General features: G+C 43.1%; 1 protein-coding gene across 1 annotated transcript; it reads right to left on the bottom strand.

The window, feature by feature from the left end:
- Nucleotides 1–1,069: 1,069 nt before the first annotated feature.
- LOC127203651 (carcinoembryonic antigen-related cell adhesion molecule 3-like) lies at nt 1,070–19,118 on the bottom strand. Its single transcript, XM_051162477.1, has 7 exons — nt 19,055–19,118; nt 16,497–16,856; nt 8,835–9,194; nt 5,553–5,912; nt 3,852–4,208; nt 2,376–2,735; nt 1,070–1,353 (listed from the first exon to the last, which is right to left on the bottom strand). Exons 1-7 carry the CDS (start codon nt 19,116–19,118, stop codon nt 1,070–1,072), a joined length of 2,145 nt encoding a protein of 714 aa, XP_051018434.1.
- Nucleotides 19,119–20,642: the final 1,524 nt, after the last annotated feature.

The following is a 20,642-nucleotide window of genomic DNA, read 5'->3' as shown; positions in this document are numbered from 1 at the left end:
TCTTGTTCCTGATTTTAATTGAGTTCCTTCAAGTGTCTCTCCATTTAATTTGATGTAGGCTATTGGCTTGCTGTAACTTGCTTTTATTATGTTTAGGTATGCACCATGTATCCCTGATCTCTCCAACACTTTTTATCATGAAGAGGTGTTGAATTTTGTCAAAGGTTTTTTCAGCATCTAATGAGATGATTATATGGGTTTTCCCTGCCAGTTTGTTTATATTGTGGGTTACATTGATGGGTTTTCATGTACTTAACCATGCCTGCATCTCTAAGAGGAAGCCTACATAATCACGGTGAGTGGTGTTTATGATTATATTCTTTTACTTGGTTTGTAAGTATTTTATTGAATATTGTTGCATCAGTGTTTATAAGGAAATGGGTCTGAAATTCTCTTTCATTACTCATTCTTTGTATGGTTTAGTGACAGTTACATGGTGACTGTGGCCACATAAAATGAATTTAGCAATGTTACATCTCTTTCTATTTTGTGGAATAATTTGAGGTGCCTTTGAGATGGATTTTACATCTGTACATCAAACAAATTGTGCATTGAAACCATTTAGATGCAAGTTATGTCCAGTGGGAAAGACGGACAATACCTTCCACTGTCACTCTTGCTCATCTCACATAGATGATTGGTGTCTAGGCAGCATCACTCTTATGTGAATCAGTTATTCACAGAATGTATTTAATCACATAAAATGTGTTTATCTCTTTGAAAACATTGCAACATATTAACAGGGGACTCAGAAAATCCAGAAATTTGGAACTCCTGAAATGAGTTCTCATAGATTCTGAGGGTTGGATATATGTTTGTCCCATAACCTTAGTTCTTAATGCCTTTGCATGTCTGCTTACTATATTGGTGTATTTGTCTCCCTTTGGAAACTGAATCTCTTTATCCTGGCTGATTGTTGTACATGTTTATCCCAGGATTACACTTGTGACTCAACATGCTGACTGTACCTGAGTGGTACCTAAAATCTTCTACCATGTAACTTTTTTCCCATTTTTGTATCCAGTTTACAAAGAAGTGCCCCCACTTTGCTGTAAGATGAGAGAATGGGTCACTCATTCATAACAGACAGGCTGACAGGGAGACTGGCCTTCAAACTGACTGGGTTGGAGATCTCACACTTATATTTTCCAGAATCCTCCATCCTGACAGGATTAATGCTGAGTCGGCACTTTGTTGGGGACAATGTCATCCTCTCTGTGAGCTGTAGCTCCTGGTTATTGAAGAACCACTGAGTTGAGACTCCAGGGTCAGCTGAGAGACAAGTGAAGACCACAGAGCTCTGTACTCTGACTGTGGTGTCGGTGACATGAATAAAGGGCTGTGTCACAGGCTCTGTGAAGAAACAGAGGAGGGGAACAAATGACAGTCTTACTTCAGAAAATCAACCAACCCCTCAGTAGTCAACAGACACCTAAAAGAGCCTCCACAGTGGAGACCTTGGGACTGTAACAACAAACAAATTTCTTTTGCTTTGAATCTGCCACCCATGGCCTGTTGGACCCTGATTCTCACACAGAGTCTGATGTGCCTTAGTTTCCCTATACTTTGGCATGTGGTGCACAATCATTGGTGTGTCCATGAGTTATACCTAAATATGAGCAATAGCCTGATCTTGGGATGGGAGGAGGTGCTCAAATCAGCAATATTTATTACCATTTACCTACAGAAGAGAGTTCCCTGGGCTGTCCCATAAGGACAAGGAGCTTCCTGGAGAACTGTCTCCTCTGTCCCCCTCTTTAAGAACATGTCCTTCCTGTAAGTCTCCTAAGCCCATCACAACAGTTGGCTTATGACCTGTTACCACTCCACTGACACTCAAGAAAAAGAGATACCCAGCTGACCTACATAACTACAGCTGTCTGGACAGTGCATATCTGCTCCCACAACTTTATGGGACTTGGACAGTCAATAAAGCCCTGTTCCCTGTCGGCTCTAACATGAAGTCCAATTTTAGCCCTGAGAAGATGCTTGCTAGGGACAACTAGAGCTGCATCTGGAACAGAGACCCAGACCCTTGACTTCCTGATATTCACATCACAATAATGAAACCATGGTTCTTCCAACTTGTCCCTGCCTGACATCTGCAGTTTCTTTCTCAGGTCCGTGTTTGTTTTGAGAACCCCACCCATGGGCTGAGTAACCCAACACACATCCTCCTCTGCAGATGGATTCAGGTGAGAGTTTCTTTTCTATTTTAGTATTTTTACTCGGTATGTATTCTGCAGTGAGTGTTCAAACTTCAATGTAGAGACACAAAGTAGAGGGAAGGCAGGCATAGTCCACACTTGACAGTCCTGTGTGTATAAAGGGAAACCAACCCCACCAGCACCCAGATGACACAGAGAATCACTTACTGTATATGTGGAGCTGCACGTGTGTCTCCTGAGTTTCAAACCGCATGTTTAAGGTTCGTAGGGTGTAGATTCCAGTGTCCTCCTGGGTGACATTGTGCAGTAACAGTGACCCGTTGGGGTACACTGTCTCCCTACCACTGTGTGCAGGTCCGAGCATGCTTCTATTCGTGGTTATTTCATTCCATGAAATTTTATGTTTGTTGACAATGGCTACCCCTTTGTACCAGGAAAAGGATTGAAGTTTCTCTGGGATATTATGAACAAGTAGGAGAGTGTTGTTCCCTTCAATAATGTTGAGAGGCACCGGTTCAATAATGAGTTGGCCAGTGGTGGAAGGGTGAATGCAGGCTGAAAGGGAGTCTAAAAGAGAAAAGAGATAGATTTTTATCAATATTGAGACATTTATCATTGGTGCAAAGATGGGCACTAGGTCCTGAAAGCCTAAATCCATCACTCAGAGGAGGTGGGTGGGAGTTTCTGTCCAATCAGAGGAAGTAAGCAAATAACAATTTGGTGCACCTGATCATGTCACTTCCTCTATGTTGAAATCTCTCCTTAAGTTGTTTCTACCCTCAGTGTCCTCACATGCCTCCTCACATTAGTAAAATGTGGGAGGGGTGCCTTCCCTGCCCTCTAATTCCTCTACAGACACTCCCAGCTTCTCTTTTTGACCTCTTCAAACTTCTCCTTTCTTTGTGACAACCAACCCCTGACTTCACTTCAGTGAGGGATTTATTATCTGTCTTCCAGCCCACAAGAACTAGGGTCTTGTTAGGAAAAACCAGTTTTATGTTTCTGGAAGGTCCAGAGCTCAAATGGGTTCATATTTATGTGGCAGGAGCCATTCCCAGGCTAATGCTGACTGTTGTTAAGTTCTAGACCCTCCTCTGTCCCTTCCACACATATTTCTGCCTGGTGCCCCATTAGATAGATAGATAGATAGATAGATAGATAGATAGATAGATGAGAGAGAGAGAAATGGATGTTTCAGTCCTCTGGACCACAGAGAACAACAAGGCTGATGGCCATCTTTGTGCCATAGGACAACAGCAGATCATCCGAGGGCTTCCCTGTGTGTGTTCTCCTAACATGGCCCTTATAACACAGAATCCTACATAAGCACCTAGTCTTCCCTGTGTTCTCAAGGGTCCGAGAAGGTAGAATTCAGTACCTGCAGGAAGGTGACATGCAGCAAAGTGATGCCTTTGGAAAGGGAAAGAGATGTTCACAATGGGGTCACCAGGCAGACTGCATTGCCTTGAAGCCCAGGAGCTTCGTGAGTCCAGGAATTGAGGATGTGGGTGTGAAGCAGGAGATGTGTCTCCACACTGGAGAGAGAGGGAGGGAGGGAGGAAGGGAGAGAGAGAGAGAGAGAGAGAGAGAGAGAGAGAGAGAGAGAGAGAAGGCACAGCCCAGACCTCAGAGTTCAGTGTATAATGCAGGATAAAACATATCTATACTATGGAAACCACTTACTTATATGAAGTTGTGTATGTGTTGTTGCAATTTTGAACCCTCTGTTTACAATTTCTAGTGTGTAGAATCCTGCATCATTCTCAGTGGCATTCTGGAGCAGCAAGGATCCGTTGGTGTACACTGTCATTCTTCTGCTGAATGCAGGGCCCCTGATGATGGAATTCGTGAAACTGCTGTATTCTGCAATTTTTTGAAGCTGGCTTCTATATGCAGATTTGTACCAGTAAAAGGCTTGCAGATCTTGTGGCAGATTATGAACGTGGAGAAGAACGCTTTCCCCTTTAGCAACATTCTGTGGCACTTGATCGATCATGAGTGGGGCAGAGGTGAGATGGTTACAGCATGTAGAAAGGGAACCTGGAAGGAAAAGGAGAAAAACACATCACATGGGATCATTGTGTTTGGTGGAAAGATGGTGACCTGTGTCCAGAGCAGATGAATTGAGTCATTACTCAGCCTAGTGTGGATGTGTCTATCTCACATGGTGGAGGTCAGCAATATGACATCCTCTATTCCCTCAGTGCCCTGGAATGTGTCATCTCTCCTGCAAGGAGGTCTCTCCTCAGGTGTCTCCATGGCTGCCAGACACTTCACACATTCATACACACTGTAGGTTGAGGTTATGCCTCCTCAAAATTTTTCTCACAGACCCCACATCTTTATTCTCTGACTTTTCTTTTCTGTTTCTTTTGTTGCTCCAGTCAACCCCTGACTCCACCTTCTAGATGTTCTTGCTGCTCTGCCCTGCACCCCACAGGTATAAGGGGGTAAGGACAGAAAGCATTCTGGTCTTCTTGGAAGGCTCGATTCTTGGAAAAGGTTCAGGAACTATGCTGGCTGGATTTATGAGAGCTTCACACAAGCTGGGTGAAGTGGTGCATGCCTGTAATCCCAGCGCTCATGGAAGCAGAGTCAGGCAGAAATTTGAGGCTAGCCTGGTCCAAAAAGCAAGTCCTTGACAGCCAGGGATACACAGAGAAATCCTGTCTAGAAAAACCAAAATTTAAAAGAACGGTAGATTTGAAAGATGGAGCTTCAATTAAAAATGTCACTACTGATTGATATGGGAGGGTCCAGTCCACTGCAAGAAGTTCAACTCCTATCCTAAGGGATGCTGGGACTACAAGAATCAAGGTTGAACATGTAATGAGGAGCAAGCCAGTAAGCAGCACTCCTCCATGCTCTCTGCAACAGTTCCTAGATTTGATTTATAACTCTCACATTTGGGGAATATAAACACACCATTCTGATGTGGACAGCCAAAACCATTGTCCCCCTTCAGCACTGAGAGGTATTAACTAATAGTCCAGCCCTGGCAAAAAATGCTCCCTAGAGTCACTAGTAATTGAACCTAGGGTGGATTAGTACAGCCAGAACTTCCTGGTGCCCACTTCTCTTTGTTTCCCCCAACCAGCCCTTGCCTGATGCCCACAGTGTCATTCTTAGAAAAATAAGCATTGAGATCCCCACAAGACTAGACAGTGTCTGACATCCTAGGCTGAGTTACTTTCCATGAAAACCTTATCTGATGCAGGAGGGAGCCAGACAATGGAGTCTGATCTATGCCCATTTGTCTCCACCATGTGTGTCTTGCTCTACGTGCTCAAATCTCACAATGTGGACAGTATTCAAAGAGCAGAAGGCACAGTACTGTGTGTCTGAGCCCCACCCAGCACTGAACAATCACAGACAATCACTTACCATTCACATGGAGTTGCACATGTGCCATTTCATCTTTCAGATCTGTTTTCAGAGTGCGCAGGGTGTAGAATCCAGTGTCATTCCAGGTGACATTGTGGATCAGCAAAGATCCATTCTTGTACACTGTCTCCCTACCACTGTGTGCAGGTCCCTCCACACTTGAATTCAAGGCTATTATATACCGAGAAACCTCTTGGTCCTTGAACACAACCAGCCCTTTGTACCAGAAAAGCATTCGAAGATTCTTTGGGAGATTGTAAACAAGTAAAAGAACACTTCCCCCTTCAGCAACACGGGGTGGCACTGATTCAATGCCGAACTGAGTAGAGGTGGGAAGATGTCCACAGGGCAAAAAGGAGGCTAGAAGGGAAGAGAGACATCCATCAATACTGGGACCTTTGTATTTGGCTATGATGGGGCCCTCTGTCTTGACCAGCTGTGTCCATTGCTCTGCAGAGGTGTGTGGGTGAGAGTACTGTCCTACATGGTAGAGGCCAGCACAATACCTGCAGTTATCATTTTATCTGTATGATACTCCTCAGGTGTCAACATGGCCCTGGCTCACTGCACTTTGATTCCTGTTCACACTCAGTGTAAATTGATGCCTCACTGACTTCTTTCCCCACAAACTGTGTATCTTGGCTCTCTGGATCCTTTAGTGGCTCCAGTTCTTACCTGACTTCATCTTCTAGCTTCCTCCACTGGATTCTCTTCCAATCTATTTGGAATAGGGTCTCGTGAGAATCAGTATCTGTCTTATAATTTTCTGTGGAAAAAATGGTGTCTAGAAAAATTCAGATACCTCTGAGGAATGAATGAGGGAATGAGGCAAATTAATGAGAAACTGATGGCCTTGAGGTCCAGCTTGTCCAGGGTTTTATCTATGAAAAGGCCCAGCTTTCAGATGAGTGAATACCTCACTTTGACTTAATTCTTTTACTTTTATGTCTATTACATATGTATGTAAATGCATAACATTGGCATTTCTGTTTAGATGTATATATAAGCAGGTGCATGGCACAGTATCTATGTGTGTGGCAAAGGAAAACCTTGAGTAGTAAGAGGGTTCTCTCCTTCTACCATATGGGAGCTGAGGATTTACCTCAGGTCCTCTGGCCTGGCAGAAATTGCCTTCACTTATTCAGACACCTCATTGGCCTATCCCAGGCAAATTGTTTCTTTTCTGAGTTGCTCCATCATAGTTGGGAACAGTACTGTCTATAATATAGTAGCCAATGTGATTGACTTTGAGGAGAGAACAATCTGGCTTTTGTGCCCACCTCTTGCTGTTTCCTGTTCACTGAGAACTTTCTGCTACTGAATCGCTGTCTACCTCAGTGTCAACTCCACTCAGGGCCAAGCAGACACCATGAACTCCTTCAGACTCTTGTCCTCCCTGGAGACTCCAGCCAGGGCCTGACCTCCACCCTCCCACACAATGTCAGGAAATTCTCTATTCACTTAGGGTACCAGCCCTTACCCATGGTGCCCCTTGGAGGGAGGAATAGTGGGAGTTCCATGGTCTCCAATGCATGTGCCGTCATCACACAATATAAAGGAGCTTCTGCTTCACCATCTCTGTGCTCCTACATCCCTCTGCTGTGAGTCTGCACTGAGGCAAAAGTCCCTCCCAGAATCACATGGCTGTCGGTGGGGTGCTGGTCTGAGGCACTGCTTTCTCCTACCCTTGGTGTTGTCAAGTACTTCTCTCCCTCACACTCTCTTGATGTTTCAGTCTTTAGACTACACAGTGAATAACAGGCTGATAAGCACCCCTGTGACCCAGAGTACAGTAGCTCACCCCAAGGCTGATCTCTGATTCATCCTGTCCTAGACTCTGTCACCATCAAAGAAGGGTATCCTGTGCTCCATATGCATCCGTGGTGACACAGAATCTCCACTGGACACCAAGTGATCCCCATGACCTCAATTCTGTGAAGGTAGAATTAATGCATAGCCAGAAGATGACAGAGATGTTTGTGAAGGCTACAAAAAGACCAGCTGGGTGACACCAGGGATAAGACACTCATCTATTATCACTAGTGTTACCATTCAGAGTCTGATCCAGAACAAACATTCAGGATCAGTTAGCTGTATCAGGAGATCCATGTTCTGCGTGTGCAGCAGAAAGTCACCTGAGGCCTGGAGAGGAGTTGAGCTCACTCTGAGGTGGAGGAGTTCAGTGAGGACCCTGAATTCTGGCCTCCTTTGTTGGCTGAGATGTTCAGGTCTTCCCACATCCACCCTTACTTTATAAGGATGACTCTTTCCTTTGTTTGGCAATTCCCTTGTCATCACTCTCTCCCCAACTCAAGATGCTATAGGGGAGAATGTTAAACACAGTCGCCTAGTACCTTTCTGGGCTACAGGAAACAGCAAGTAGGTCGAACTGACCTTGTGGGAGGGATTTCCAGGTTTGTTGGGACAAAAATGGAAACCATTTTTTCATCTACTCCAAGAAACCAGAAACTCAGTGTTTGACTATGATAATACTGCCCACTGGTGACCAATAGGATGACTCATGCTTATGTCTGGGAGGTGTCAAGACCAGCAGAGCCTGTTACCATTTGGATACAGAAAAGAATTCCTTGGGCTGGACCTCAGAGGACAAGCACTTGTCAGGAGAACCTATACCCTCTATTCCTCCCCTTGTGTGCCACGAAATTCCTTCAGGTCTCATAAGCCTATGTGGACATTTGGCTTATGGCCTGGTGACCTTGTCAGCTCTGCAGTCCATGTTGAGTCTTGGGAAGTACTCATGTGACCTTGCTCAGCTGAGGTTCTCAAATCAGTGCACTGGTTGGTTTCCCATGAAAGATGGATGGCCAAAAACCATTGTTCCCTGTCAGCTGCAATAGTAAGACTTCAGCCCTGGCTAAATACTTTTCAGGGTCATTTGTAGTGCAATCAGGAACAGAGGTCTGCAGCCAGGGCATCCTGGTTCTCACTTCTCTATGAGGATATAAAATCTGCCTGTAGCCAACATGGTCTTTCTCATACCATATTCATGGTGAGAACCTCAAGAAACTAGACTGAGTCCAGTGCTTCTTGACTAAGAACCCCTCTCCTATAGTTCTCTCTCTCTCTCTCTCTCTCTCTCTCTCTCTCTCTCTCTCTCTCTCTCTAATCTATATCACCTTTTCCACCATGTGTGTATAGCACTAAGTGCTCAAACTCCAACATGGAGACATAGTACATAGGAAGGGAGGTCACTTGTCAGGCGTTACAGTCCTGTGTGTCTAAGCCCCACCCAGCACTGAATGATCACAGACAATCACTTACCATCCACCAGAAGTTGCACATGCACCACTTCATCTTTCAGATCTGTGCTCAGAGTTCGTAGGGTATAGAATCCAGTGTCCTTCAAGGTAACACTGTGTACCAACAAGGATCCATTGCTATACATGATCTCTCTACCGCTGTGTGCAGGTCCCTCCACACTTGCATTCTTGGCTATTACATACCGATAAACCTCTTTGTCCTTGAACACAGCTACACCTTTATACCAGAAAAGGGCTTGAAGCTTCTCTGGGAGGTTGTGAACACGTAGAAGAACACTTCCTCCTTTAGCAACGTTGGGAGGCATTAATTCAATACTGGGCTGAGCAGAGGTTAGAGGGCATCCACATGTCAAAGGGGAAGCTAGAAAGAAAGATAGAGATCCATCTTAGAACTTTATTATTTGGTTAGGATGAAACCCTGGGTCCTGAGTTGTGTTCATTCCTCAGTGATGTTGTGTGGGTGAGTGTCTCCCTATCCACTTTAGGGAGGTCAACAAATTACCTCCATAAACTCAGTGTCCCTGCACTTCTCATTTCATGTACATGGAGATTTCAGTAGGGTATCAATATACCTCTAGCTCAGTGTCCTCATGGTGAAGGAAATGAATAAGTCCCTTAAAGAAATACAGGAAAAATACAAGCAAACAGGAGAAGGAAATAAATAAAACTGTCAAAAAACATGAAAATGAACATAGAAGCAATAAAGAAAACACAAACTGAGGCAATCCTAGAAATGGAAACCTAGGAAAGAGAACAAAAACTACAGACACAAGCATCACCAACAGAAAAGGAGAGATGGGAGAGAGACTATTAGGCATAGAAGACATAGAAGAAACTGATACATTGGTCAAAGAAAATGCTAGGTCTAAAAATTTCTAAGATAAAACATCCAGGAAATATTGGACACCATGAAAAGAACAAACATAAGAATAATACAAATAAAAGAATGAGATTCCAAGCTCAAAGGCCCAGAAAACATTTTCAACAAAATTACAGAAAAAAAAATTTCCTAACCTAAAAAAAGAGATACCTATAAACATACAAGAAGCTTATAGATCACCAAACATATTGGACCAAAAATTAAAATCCCCGCTAAGTGTGGTGGCACATGCCTGCAATCTCAGCACTCACAGAGGCAGCAGCAGGTGGATCACTGTGAGTTCAAGGCCACCCTGCTCTACAAAGCGAGCCCAGGAAAGCCAATGCTGCACAGAGAAACCCTGTCTTGTAAAAAACAAAAACTAAAACCAAAAAATAAGTAAATAAATAAAATTCCCCAACACATATTAATTAAAACTCCAACTCTACATAACAAAGAACGTATATTAAAAGCCACAAGGGATAAGGACAAAGTAACATATAAAGGCAGACTATTAGAATTATGCCAGACTTCTCAACAGAGACTCTAAGAGCAAGAAGGGACTGGGAAGATATCATGTAGACCCTAAGAGAGCACAGATACTAGCCCAGACTACTATATCCAGAAAAAACTTCATTTACCATAGATGGAGACACAAGATATTCCACGGCAAAACCAAATTAAAAAAAAAAAATCTATCTGCAAATCCAGCCCTACAGAAAATATTAGAAGCAAAAAGAAATCTAAACAGATTAACTACACTCAGGAAACACAGGAAATAAATAATTCCACGCCAGTAAAATTAAAATAAGGGAGGCACATAAAAACATACACACTCACACACCATCAAAGTAACATGTCATCCACTATATAAACAAAATAAAAGAAAAAAGCACATAATCATATCATTAGATGCTGAAAATTCTTTGACAAAATCCAATATTCCTAAATGATAAAAGTCTTAGAGAAATCATGGATACAAGGAGCATACCTAAACACAATAAACAACAAGCCAATAACTAACATCAAATTTTTTTGTTTTTTGTTTTAAAATAATAAGGTATATATGTGGATGAACAGGTACCCAGTGTCCTAAAGTCACAGCCACTTTGTCTTTCTAGTTTTATAATCTTGTTTTAATTCTTGCCTCTTTTTTAATACTTTTATTTTTTTACACATGTATAAAACAAACTACATACAGCAGGGAGAACCATATGACAATCACGAGAACAATGAGTTCTATACAACTAACATCAAATTAAATGGAGAAAAACTTAAAGCAATCCCACTGTAACCAGGGACAAGTCGGCCCACACTCTCCATATCTATTCAACATAGCACTTAAAGTTCTAACTAGAGCAATAAACAACTAATGGACATCAAAGGGATACAAATTGAAAAGGAAGAAGTCAAAGTATCGCTATTCACAGATGATATGGAAATATACATAAGTGACTCCAAAAATTCTACCATAAAACTCCTCCAGAAAATAAACACCTTCACCGAAGTGGCTGGATGCAAACTTAACTAAAAAAAAATCAGTAGCCCTCCTTATACAAATGATAAATGGGCTGAGAAAGAAGCTGGGGAAAGAACACCTTCACAATAGCTAGGGGAAAATATAAAATATATAGGTATAACTCTAAGCAAGCAAGTGAAAAACCCATATGACAAAACCTTCAAGCCCTGGAAGAAAGAAATTGAAGAAGATATCAGAAAATGCAAAAATCTCCCGTGCTCACGGATTGGTAGGATTAACATGGTAAAAATGGCCATCTTACCAAAAGCACAATATATATATATATATATAATACAGTACCCGCCAAAATACCAACACAATTCTTTGTAGACCTGAAAAGGGAAATTCTCAACTTCATATGGAAAAAAACCAAAATAGCTAAAAACAATCCTGTACAATAAAAGATCTTCTGAAGGCATCGCCACCCTTGATTTCAAATGGTTTGGCCAAGGAATAGTAAAAAAAAAAAAAAAAAAAAAAAAAAAAGCATGGTATTGGCATGAAAACAGACACGTATATCAATTGAATCATATCAAAGACCCAGAAGTAAACCCACACACCAACTGACACCTGACTTTTGACAAAGAACCCAAAAACATACAATGGAAAAAAGAATCTTCAACAAATGATGCTGTTCTAACTGGATGTCAGCATATAGAAGACTGTAAATATACCCATATCTATCACCTTGCATAAAACTCAAGTCCAAGTGGATCAAAGACCTCAACATAAAAACAGATACACTAAATCTATTGGAAAAGGAAGTGGGTCATATTGTTGAACTCATGAGTACAATAGACAACTGTCTGGACAGAACATCAACAGCTTAGGCACTAAGATCAACAATTAATAAATGGGACCTCATGAAACTGAAAAGGTTCTGCAAGGCAAAGGACACTGTCAATAGGAAAAAATGACAGCCTACAAGATGAGAAATGATATTCACCAACCCTATGTCTGACAGATGGCTAATATCCAAATACAAAAAGAATTCAAGAAATTAAACACCAACAAACCAAAAAAAAAAACACATTTAAAAATGGGATACAAAGCGAAACAGAGGACTTTCAACAGAGGAATCCCTAATGCTTGAGACGCACTTTTAAAATTGTTCGATTTCTTTAATTATCAGGGGAATGCAAATCAAAAAATTCCAAGAATCCATCTTACACTAGTCAGAAATAGCCAAGATCAAAAATTCAAGGGACAGCTGGTGAAGATGTGGAGCAAGGGTCATTCCTCCATTGTGAGTACAAGTGCAAACTTGTACAACCACTGTGGAAATCATATGGCACTTTCTCAGAAAAGTGGGGGAATAGGTCTACATCAGGACCTAGCTATCCAATTCCTGGGCATATACCCAAAAAATGTTCCACTATACCACCTATAAATCCTTTGACCCAAAATATGTCTTACCTACATGAAGTGTAGGAGTAAAGATAGAGCAGAGATTGAAGGAACTGCAAAACAATGACTGGCCAAATTTGAGATCCACCATTTTGGAGAGAGCAAAGCCCTGAAACAAGTAGTGACACTCTTCTATGCTTGCAGTCAGGAGCCTAGAATAACTGTCTTCTGAGAAGCTTCATCCAGCATCGGATGGAAACATATACAGAGACCCACAGACAAACAATAGGCAGAGCTCAGGGACTTTGGGGGAAGAGTGGGAAGAAGAATAGAGTGAGCTGGATGGGTCAAGGACACCACAAGAAGACCTACAGAATCAACTAATCTGGGCTCATGGGGGCTCACAGAGACTGAACCACAAACCACAGAACATGCGTGGGCTGGAGCTAGACCCATTACACATATATGGCTGATGTGCAGCATGGACAACATATGGCTTCCCTAACAATGAGCATGGAGGCTGTCTCTGACTCTGTTGCTTACTTTTGTATCCCATTCCCCTAGCTGTGCTGCCTTGTCAGGCTAAAGTGGGAGAGAATATTCTTAGTCTTGTTGCCATTTGAAGTGCCTAGGAAGTTATTGCCCCTTGGGATCCTCCTCTTTTCTGATAAAAAGGAAAAGGAGTCCTGGAGAGATGGCTCAGATGTTAAGAGCACAGGCTGCTCTTCCAAAGGTCCTGACTTCAATTCCCAGCAACTATGTGGTGGCTCATAACAATCTGTAATAAGATCTGGTGCCCTCTTCTGGTGTACAGGTGTACATGCAGACATAACATTGCCTACATAAGAAAGATAGAAAAATGAGAGAAAGAAAAAAGAAGAAAGGAAAGAAGAAAAAAGAAAGAAAGAGAGAGAGAAACAGAGAGTAGAGGGGCATGAGTGTAGGACTGGGAGTAGAGGAGGAAGCATGCTGTGATAGGTCTGTAAAGACATTAAATAAACACATTAATAAAAAAATCACCTCTCTGAAAAATCTTAGATACCTGTGGAAAAGGAAGGAAGGAAGGAAGGAAGGATCAGGATCATGCATGTCCATGGATTTATTTAAGAAATGCATCCATTTTGGAAAGCTATCTGGCGCTTTCTCAGAAAAAAATGGGAATAGGGCTTCCTCAAGACCCAGCTATCCCACTCTTTGGAATATACCCAGAAAATGCCCTACCATACAACAGGGATATATGCTCAACCATGTTCATAGCTGCTTTATACATAATAGCCAGAACATGGAAACAGCCTAAGTGTCCCTCAGTAGAAGAATGGACTAAGAAACTGTGGTACACTTACACTATGGAATATTACTCAGCTATTAAAAACAAGGAATTCCTGAAATTTGTGGACAAATGGATTGATCTAGAAATTATCATAATGAGTGAGTTCACCCAGAAGCAAAAAGAGACAAACAGTATATACTCACTTATAACATGTTCATAGCAGCCTTATTCATAATACCCAGAACATGGAAACAGCCTAAGTGTCCCTCAGTAGAAGAATGGATGAAGAAACTGTGGTACATATACACTATGGAATACTACTCAGCTATTAAAAACAAGGAATTCCTGAAATTTGTGGATAAATGGATTGAGCTAGAAATGATCATAATGAGTGAGTTAACCAAGAAGTAGAAAGACTCAAATGGTATATACTCACTTATATCTGCATACTAGCCCAAGGGGCATGTCCCACGAAAGCCTTCACTTACCAGGAAACTGGGACAGAGGGGAGGACATCCTATTGGGACTCTAAATGAGAGAAGCATGGGAGAATAGCAAAGTAGAAGGATCCAGAGGGTCCTAGAAACCTACAAGTAGAACACTATGATAGGCAGATTTGGGCCCAGGGGTCCCACTCAAACTAAGGAACCAGCCAAGGACAATACAGGCGGTAAACTTCAAACCCCTACCCAGATCTAGCCAATGGTCAGAACATTCTCCACAGTTGAGTGGAGAGTGGGATATGACTTTCTCACGTACTCTGGTGCCTCACATTTGACCATGTCCAACAGAGGGAGAGACCTGGTGGCACTCAGAGGAAGGACAGCAGGTTACCAAGAAGAGATTTGATACCCTATGAGCATATACAGGGGGAGGTAATCCCCCTCAGGAACAGTCCTAGGGGAGGGGAATAAGGGAAAAATGGGAGGGAGGGAAGAATGGGAGGAAACAAGGGATGGGATAACCATTGAAATGTAACAAGAATAAATTAATAAAAAAAGCACTAGTCCAAGGGATACATACCATGAAAAACTTTACTTACCAAGAAAGTGGGTCAGAGGAGAGGATATCCTATTGAGACTTTAGGCGAGAGTAGCATGGAAGAATAGGGAAATAGTAGGACCCACAGGGTCCTGGAAACCTACAAGAAGAACTTTATGACAGGCAGATCTGGGTCCTGGGGTCCTCCTCAAACTAAGGCACCAGCCAAGAAGAATATAGGCATTAAACTTCAAACCCCTACCAAGACCTAGCCAACGAACATGATATTCTCCACCATTGAGTGGAGAGTGAGATCTGACTCTCACACGAATCCTGGTGCCCCTTTTCTGACCATGTCCCCTGGACGGGGAGGCCTGGCGGCACTCAGAGGAAGGATAGCAAGTTACCAAGAAGAGACTCGATATTCTAAAAGTATATATAGGGGGAGGAGGTCTCCCTCAATCACAGACATAGGGGAGGGGAGAAGGGGGAAGCGGGAGGGAGGGAAGAATGGGAGGAAACAGGGAAAGGGCTAACAATCGAGATGTAATATGAATAAATTAATAAAAAATGTAAAAAAAAGAAAAAAAGAAATGCATCCATTTGAGAATACAGTTTAGAATGCTTTATGTGTGTTGGGTTTTTTTACATTTATTTACCCATTATATTTGTATGTGAGTTTGTGTGCAAGAATACAGCTCAGTGTGTGGGAGTAGGTACACTACATACTCCCTAGGTGGGGGGAAGAAGACAACTTGTGTTCATTGGTCCTCAGGTCATCAGACAATGAAGCAAATGCCTATCAGCTGAGCTATCTCACTCATAAGCACCAGCTTGGTTCTTGTTTGGGATGTCACAGCTGAGAGCATCAATCTGCAGAATATTGTGCTCAGCTGATTAACTTTGAGTAAGAACACTCTCTCCCTCCAACTTACTTTTTCTCCCTGAGTTTCATTGACATTGGTGGGTCTCTATTCAAAACAGTGCTCCCCACCACCACCACTATCCACACTGCCAGCTGTCCCTGTCACTTCTGTCTTTACTCCTTAGTCCTAGAGACCACATGATAAGCTACAAACTGATGAGCTTCCATAAGCCCAGAGAGAACAGCAGTTCAACCTGGGACTGCTCTCTGCTGTGTCCTGGACTTGGTCTGTAAGCAACAATGAGGGAGCCTCAGCATTCCCTGTGTGACACAGAAAACAAAGCTGTGTCGTGAGTCTGACCCGTGTTCTCAGTGCTCTGGAAACATTGAATTTGCTCTCAGCAAGCATGTGGCAAAATTTCCTGTGATGTATCAAAAAGAACCAATGAGTGATGAGTACGGAAGAGGACAGACCCATTCTCACTGCAATCCCCAGTCAGGAATCTGACACAGAACAAAGACCCAGAAGCAGATGTATCAGAAGCCTCTCACACCCTCGGTGTGTGGGAGGAGGTGATCTGAGTCCCTGAATGAGAGCTCTGGGCTCCATCATCCCATGCAGGGCTTCTAGACAATGCTACAACTTTCTCAGTTGTGTGTTGGGTCTGCCCATGTGTTCCCTGGGCATTCCTGAAATGCCTTGGACCTCTGTCTGGTAATTCCCTTAGGATAACCAAATGAAAAACATAAAGGGGGAAATGAACATGATCCCTTGGCAATGTGTGTGTCTAGTGGATTCAACCCCACCTAGCAGCCACTTACTGTACACGTGGAGGTATATGGATGTTGTTGATACCGTTTCTGCTTGCCTATTATAGGTTTTAAGAATGTAGAATCCTTTGTCCTTCTGGGTGACATTGCAGATCTTCAGAGATCCATCACTGTAGATTGTTTCTCTGCCGCTGTGTGCACGCCCCATCACAGTTCTTTTAGTGTTCGCTGCATACACCGCAATCATGTGGCTCTTTTCTGTGATCCCTTTGAACCAGACAAAGGCTAGAAGATTGTCTGGCAGATTTTTAGGAAGGAGAAGGACGTTTTCTCCTTCAAAAACGTAGGGAGGCACTACTTTAATGGTGACGTTGGTAGTGGTAGACAGGTGCCAGCTGGTTAAAAGGAAGGCTAAAAGGAAAGAGAGAAACAATCAATATTGAGCCAGTGTGATCACCACTCAAATGTGTGGTTAGGGGTGTACTTACACCCCTTAATGGAAGTCATCAATATCACCACTATTCCCTCAGATTCTCTCACTGTGTACTTACCTCTCTTAGAAATTCTCTGTTCATATCAAATGGCTGAGAAACACTTAAAGAAATGCTCAACCTCCTTAGTCATCAGGGAAATGCAAATCAAAACAACTCTGAGATTCCATCTTACACCCATCAGAATGGCTAAGATCGAAAACTCAAGTGACACCACATGCTGGCGAGGATGTGGGGAGAGAGGAACACTCCTTCATTGCTGGTGGGAATGCAAACTAGTACAGCCACTTTGGAAATCTATCTGGTGCTATCTCAGAAAAATGGGAATAGGGCTTCCACAAGACCCAGCTATCCCACTCCATGGAATATACCCAGAAGATGCTCCAGCACACAACAAGAAAATTTGCTCAACCATGTTCATAGCAGCCTTATTCATAATAGCCAGAACATGGAAACAGCCTAAGTGTCCCTCAGTAGAAGAGTGGATAAAGAAACTGTGGTACATATATACTATGGAATACTACTCAGCTATTAAAAACAAGGAATTCCCAAAATTTGTGGATAAATGGATTGAGCTAGAAATGATCATAATGAGTGAGTTAACCCAGAAGCAGAAAGAATCAAATGGTATATACTCACTTATATCTGCATACTAGCCCAAGGGGCATGTCCCACAAAAGCCTTCACTTACCAGGAAACTGGGACAGAGGGGAAGGCATCCTATTGGGACTCTAAATGAGAGATGCATGGGAGAACAGCAAAATAAAAGGATCCAGATGGTCCTAGAAATCTACAAGTAGAACAATATGATAGGCAGATTTGGGCCCAGGGGTCCCGCTCAAACTAAGGCACCAGCCAAGGACAATACAGGAGGTAAACTTTAAACCCCTTCCCAGATCTAGCCAATGGTCAGAATATTCTCCACAGTTGAGTGGAGAGTGTGATACGACTTTCCCACGTACTCTGGTGCCTCACATTTGACCATGTCCCCTGGAGGGGGAGACCTGGTGGCACTCAGAGGAAGGACAGCAAGTAGCCAAGAAGAGACTTGATACCCTATGAGAATATACAGGGGGACGTAATCCCCCTCAGGAACAGTCATAGGGGAGGGGAATAATGGGAAAATGGGGGGGGGGGAGGATGCAAGGGATGGGATAAACATTGAGATGTAACAAGAATAAATTAATAAAAAATTTAAAAAATTAAAAAAGAAAAAAAGGAAATTAAAAAAAAAAAAAGAAATTCTCTGTTCAACTGTGTTTCTGGCTCGCCCTTCAGTGTCCCTATATTTGGTGTGAGGATTCTTCACTGACCTCTTTCTCTTGAAGGTCTTCACTTTCTGACTTTTATCTTTTCCCTTTGAGGTACCAAGCAACCCCTGACATCATCTTGCAGATACTCTGATATCTGGTCCACTATGACCAGGGCTATGTGAGGACAGGGGTTAGTCTGCCATATTAAAATAATTAACTTCCTGGAAAGGACTTGGAGATGAATGGAGGAAGGAAGGAACGAAGAAAGGAAGGAAGAAGGAATGAAGAGAGTGTCCATGAGTTAATCTACATAGTTCCCAGGTTTGTAGCCAACAACAAATAGTTATACTCAATGGTAATTTAAATATTCTTATATTTCTTATTTACTGTATTGTGGGTTTGTGAAGGCTCATATCTGAATGTGTGCACATGAGAGTGCATACCACAGCAACAGTGTAAAGGGCAGAGAGAAGAATCTGTGAGTCTATTCACAAATCTAATGTGTAGGAGCTGAAGACTTAATTCAGGTTGTCATGGCCTCCACACACTGAGCCATTTTGCTGGACACTCCTGCTTGATTTCTATTTGGAGAGTCACCTGGTCATTCATGGGAACAACAGTCTTCAGAACAGAGCAGCCACTGTGATTTGGTTTGAGTAGAGAACATTGGGGCTCTTCTCTCCTCATCACTACCTGTCCCCAGAGAGCCTCAGGAGGCTGAATCGATTCCCTCTCTGTACCTTTTCCCTATGACATCAAGCAGAAACCTGGAGTCTCATCCTGGGCTCCTGTCATCGTTAGAAGAGTCAAGCCTTATTCTGAGTTCCCATCAACCCACACACAGTCAGGGATTGGGGACACTTACCCATGAGCAGGAGCCCCTGCCAGGAGGTACAGTCTTTGAAGGAAAGCACAGAGGACACCGCCATCTGTCTATGCACCACAATGTCCTCTGAGGAGAAAAGCTTCAGCTCCAGCAAGACTCCCAGCCTCTGTTGTCCTTCTGCTCTCTGAGCTGTTTGTCTTCCCAGGCATAAGCACTTCACAGACTCCCACAGACTGTGAGTGGTGGGGTCTGTGTCCAAGGAGCTGCTCTGTCCCTTCCACTCTCAGTGCTGCCCCTGCATCCCTCTTCACTTTTCTCTTTGCCTTTTCCCCCAAGCAACACATTGCACACAAAGGTGATAAGCATCCCCCTGACCTCAGGGAACAACAGCTCATCCCAGACCAAACATCTACTGCTTCCTGGCCTTGGGTCTGTCAGTATCAATGTGGGAGACTTTATAATGCCTGTGGGTCTCTGTGACACAAAGACAAAGCCAAGAACCCAGTCTTCCCTGTATCTGCATTTCTCTGGGAATGTGGGATTTCCCAGCAAGAAGGTGACATAAACACCTCTGAAGGCTTGGAAGAGATGAGCTCAGTGATGACCAAGGATGAAGAACAATTTTTTATCACTAACGTCACAAGGCAAATTCCTGATCCAGGAAAGAGGTCTGGCAGCATTTTTGTGAGGAGTTTCACTTCCTCAGTCTTGGAGAAGAGGTTGTCAGTGTGTCATGGAAAGGACTGTGAGATTCTTCCTCCTATGGAGGGTTTCAAGGCAGCCTTGCAGCACTGTGTTGGCTGAGCTGTGTGTTGGGAGACCCCAAGTTCTCTCTAATCTTTCGGAGTCTAAATTATCTAAATGATTCCCCTGAATAAATCCTGTATTGCCCTTGGAAGATGCCAGGAGGGTAGGACTTTAATGTTCCTCAGTTAGGGCTATTCTCAGAAAAAGGAAACTGAACAGGATCTTGGGAGGGAGCTCCACGTTAGGAGGGACAGGATGGATACTAGTCTCCTAGGCAAGCTCATGGCTCAGGGAAACAATTTTCTGAGTGTTGAGTGTGTGTCCTGATATTGCCCCCTGGAGAACCCCGGTTGAACTTCAATCTCATGTCTAGGCCAACAGCAGGGATGGCCCACAAGTCAAATGTGACCTGCCCTGGTCTTTTCACCCTTTCACCCTGCCTACTGTGCACTCCAGAGCTCCAGTTTCCATCTAGTGTAGGGTGGATATAGACAAGGTTCCCGATTTTTTCCTGGGAAGTCCTGGACTAAAGGTAGAGTAAGAGTTTATACAGAGGAGAAACTTTTTTGCTCAGAAAATTTCAAAGAGAAGGTCTAGGGCATTGACTATGTATTCAAAGGAGCAGGTCTATACCTTCACTTGCTGGCACATCTCTAGTGTCTAAATAGTTCCTTCTCTTTGCCCACAGGGTTCTTAGGGGGCCTGCTCTTGACTACATAGAACGTTGATTCAAATGTATGTGTCCTCTGCACTTCCACACACACTGTTCTAGGTCCCTTTTTGTTGCTGTGATTTTAAAAAACACCCTAAGGAACAGCATGCCAGGTGAAAGTAAAGGATCCATTTTCCTTCTGGGTCTGGGTCCATTTGCACCACTGAA

Source organism: Acomys russatus, chromosome 19 (assembly GCF_903995435.1).
Source record: "Acomys russatus chromosome 19, mAcoRus1.1, whole genome shotgun sequence".
NCBI lineage: Eukaryota > Metazoa > Chordata > Mammalia > Rodentia > Muridae > Acomys > Acomys russatus.
Note: the sequence above shows the minus strand (reverse complement) of the source record. Positions and strands in the feature narration are given on the sequence as shown.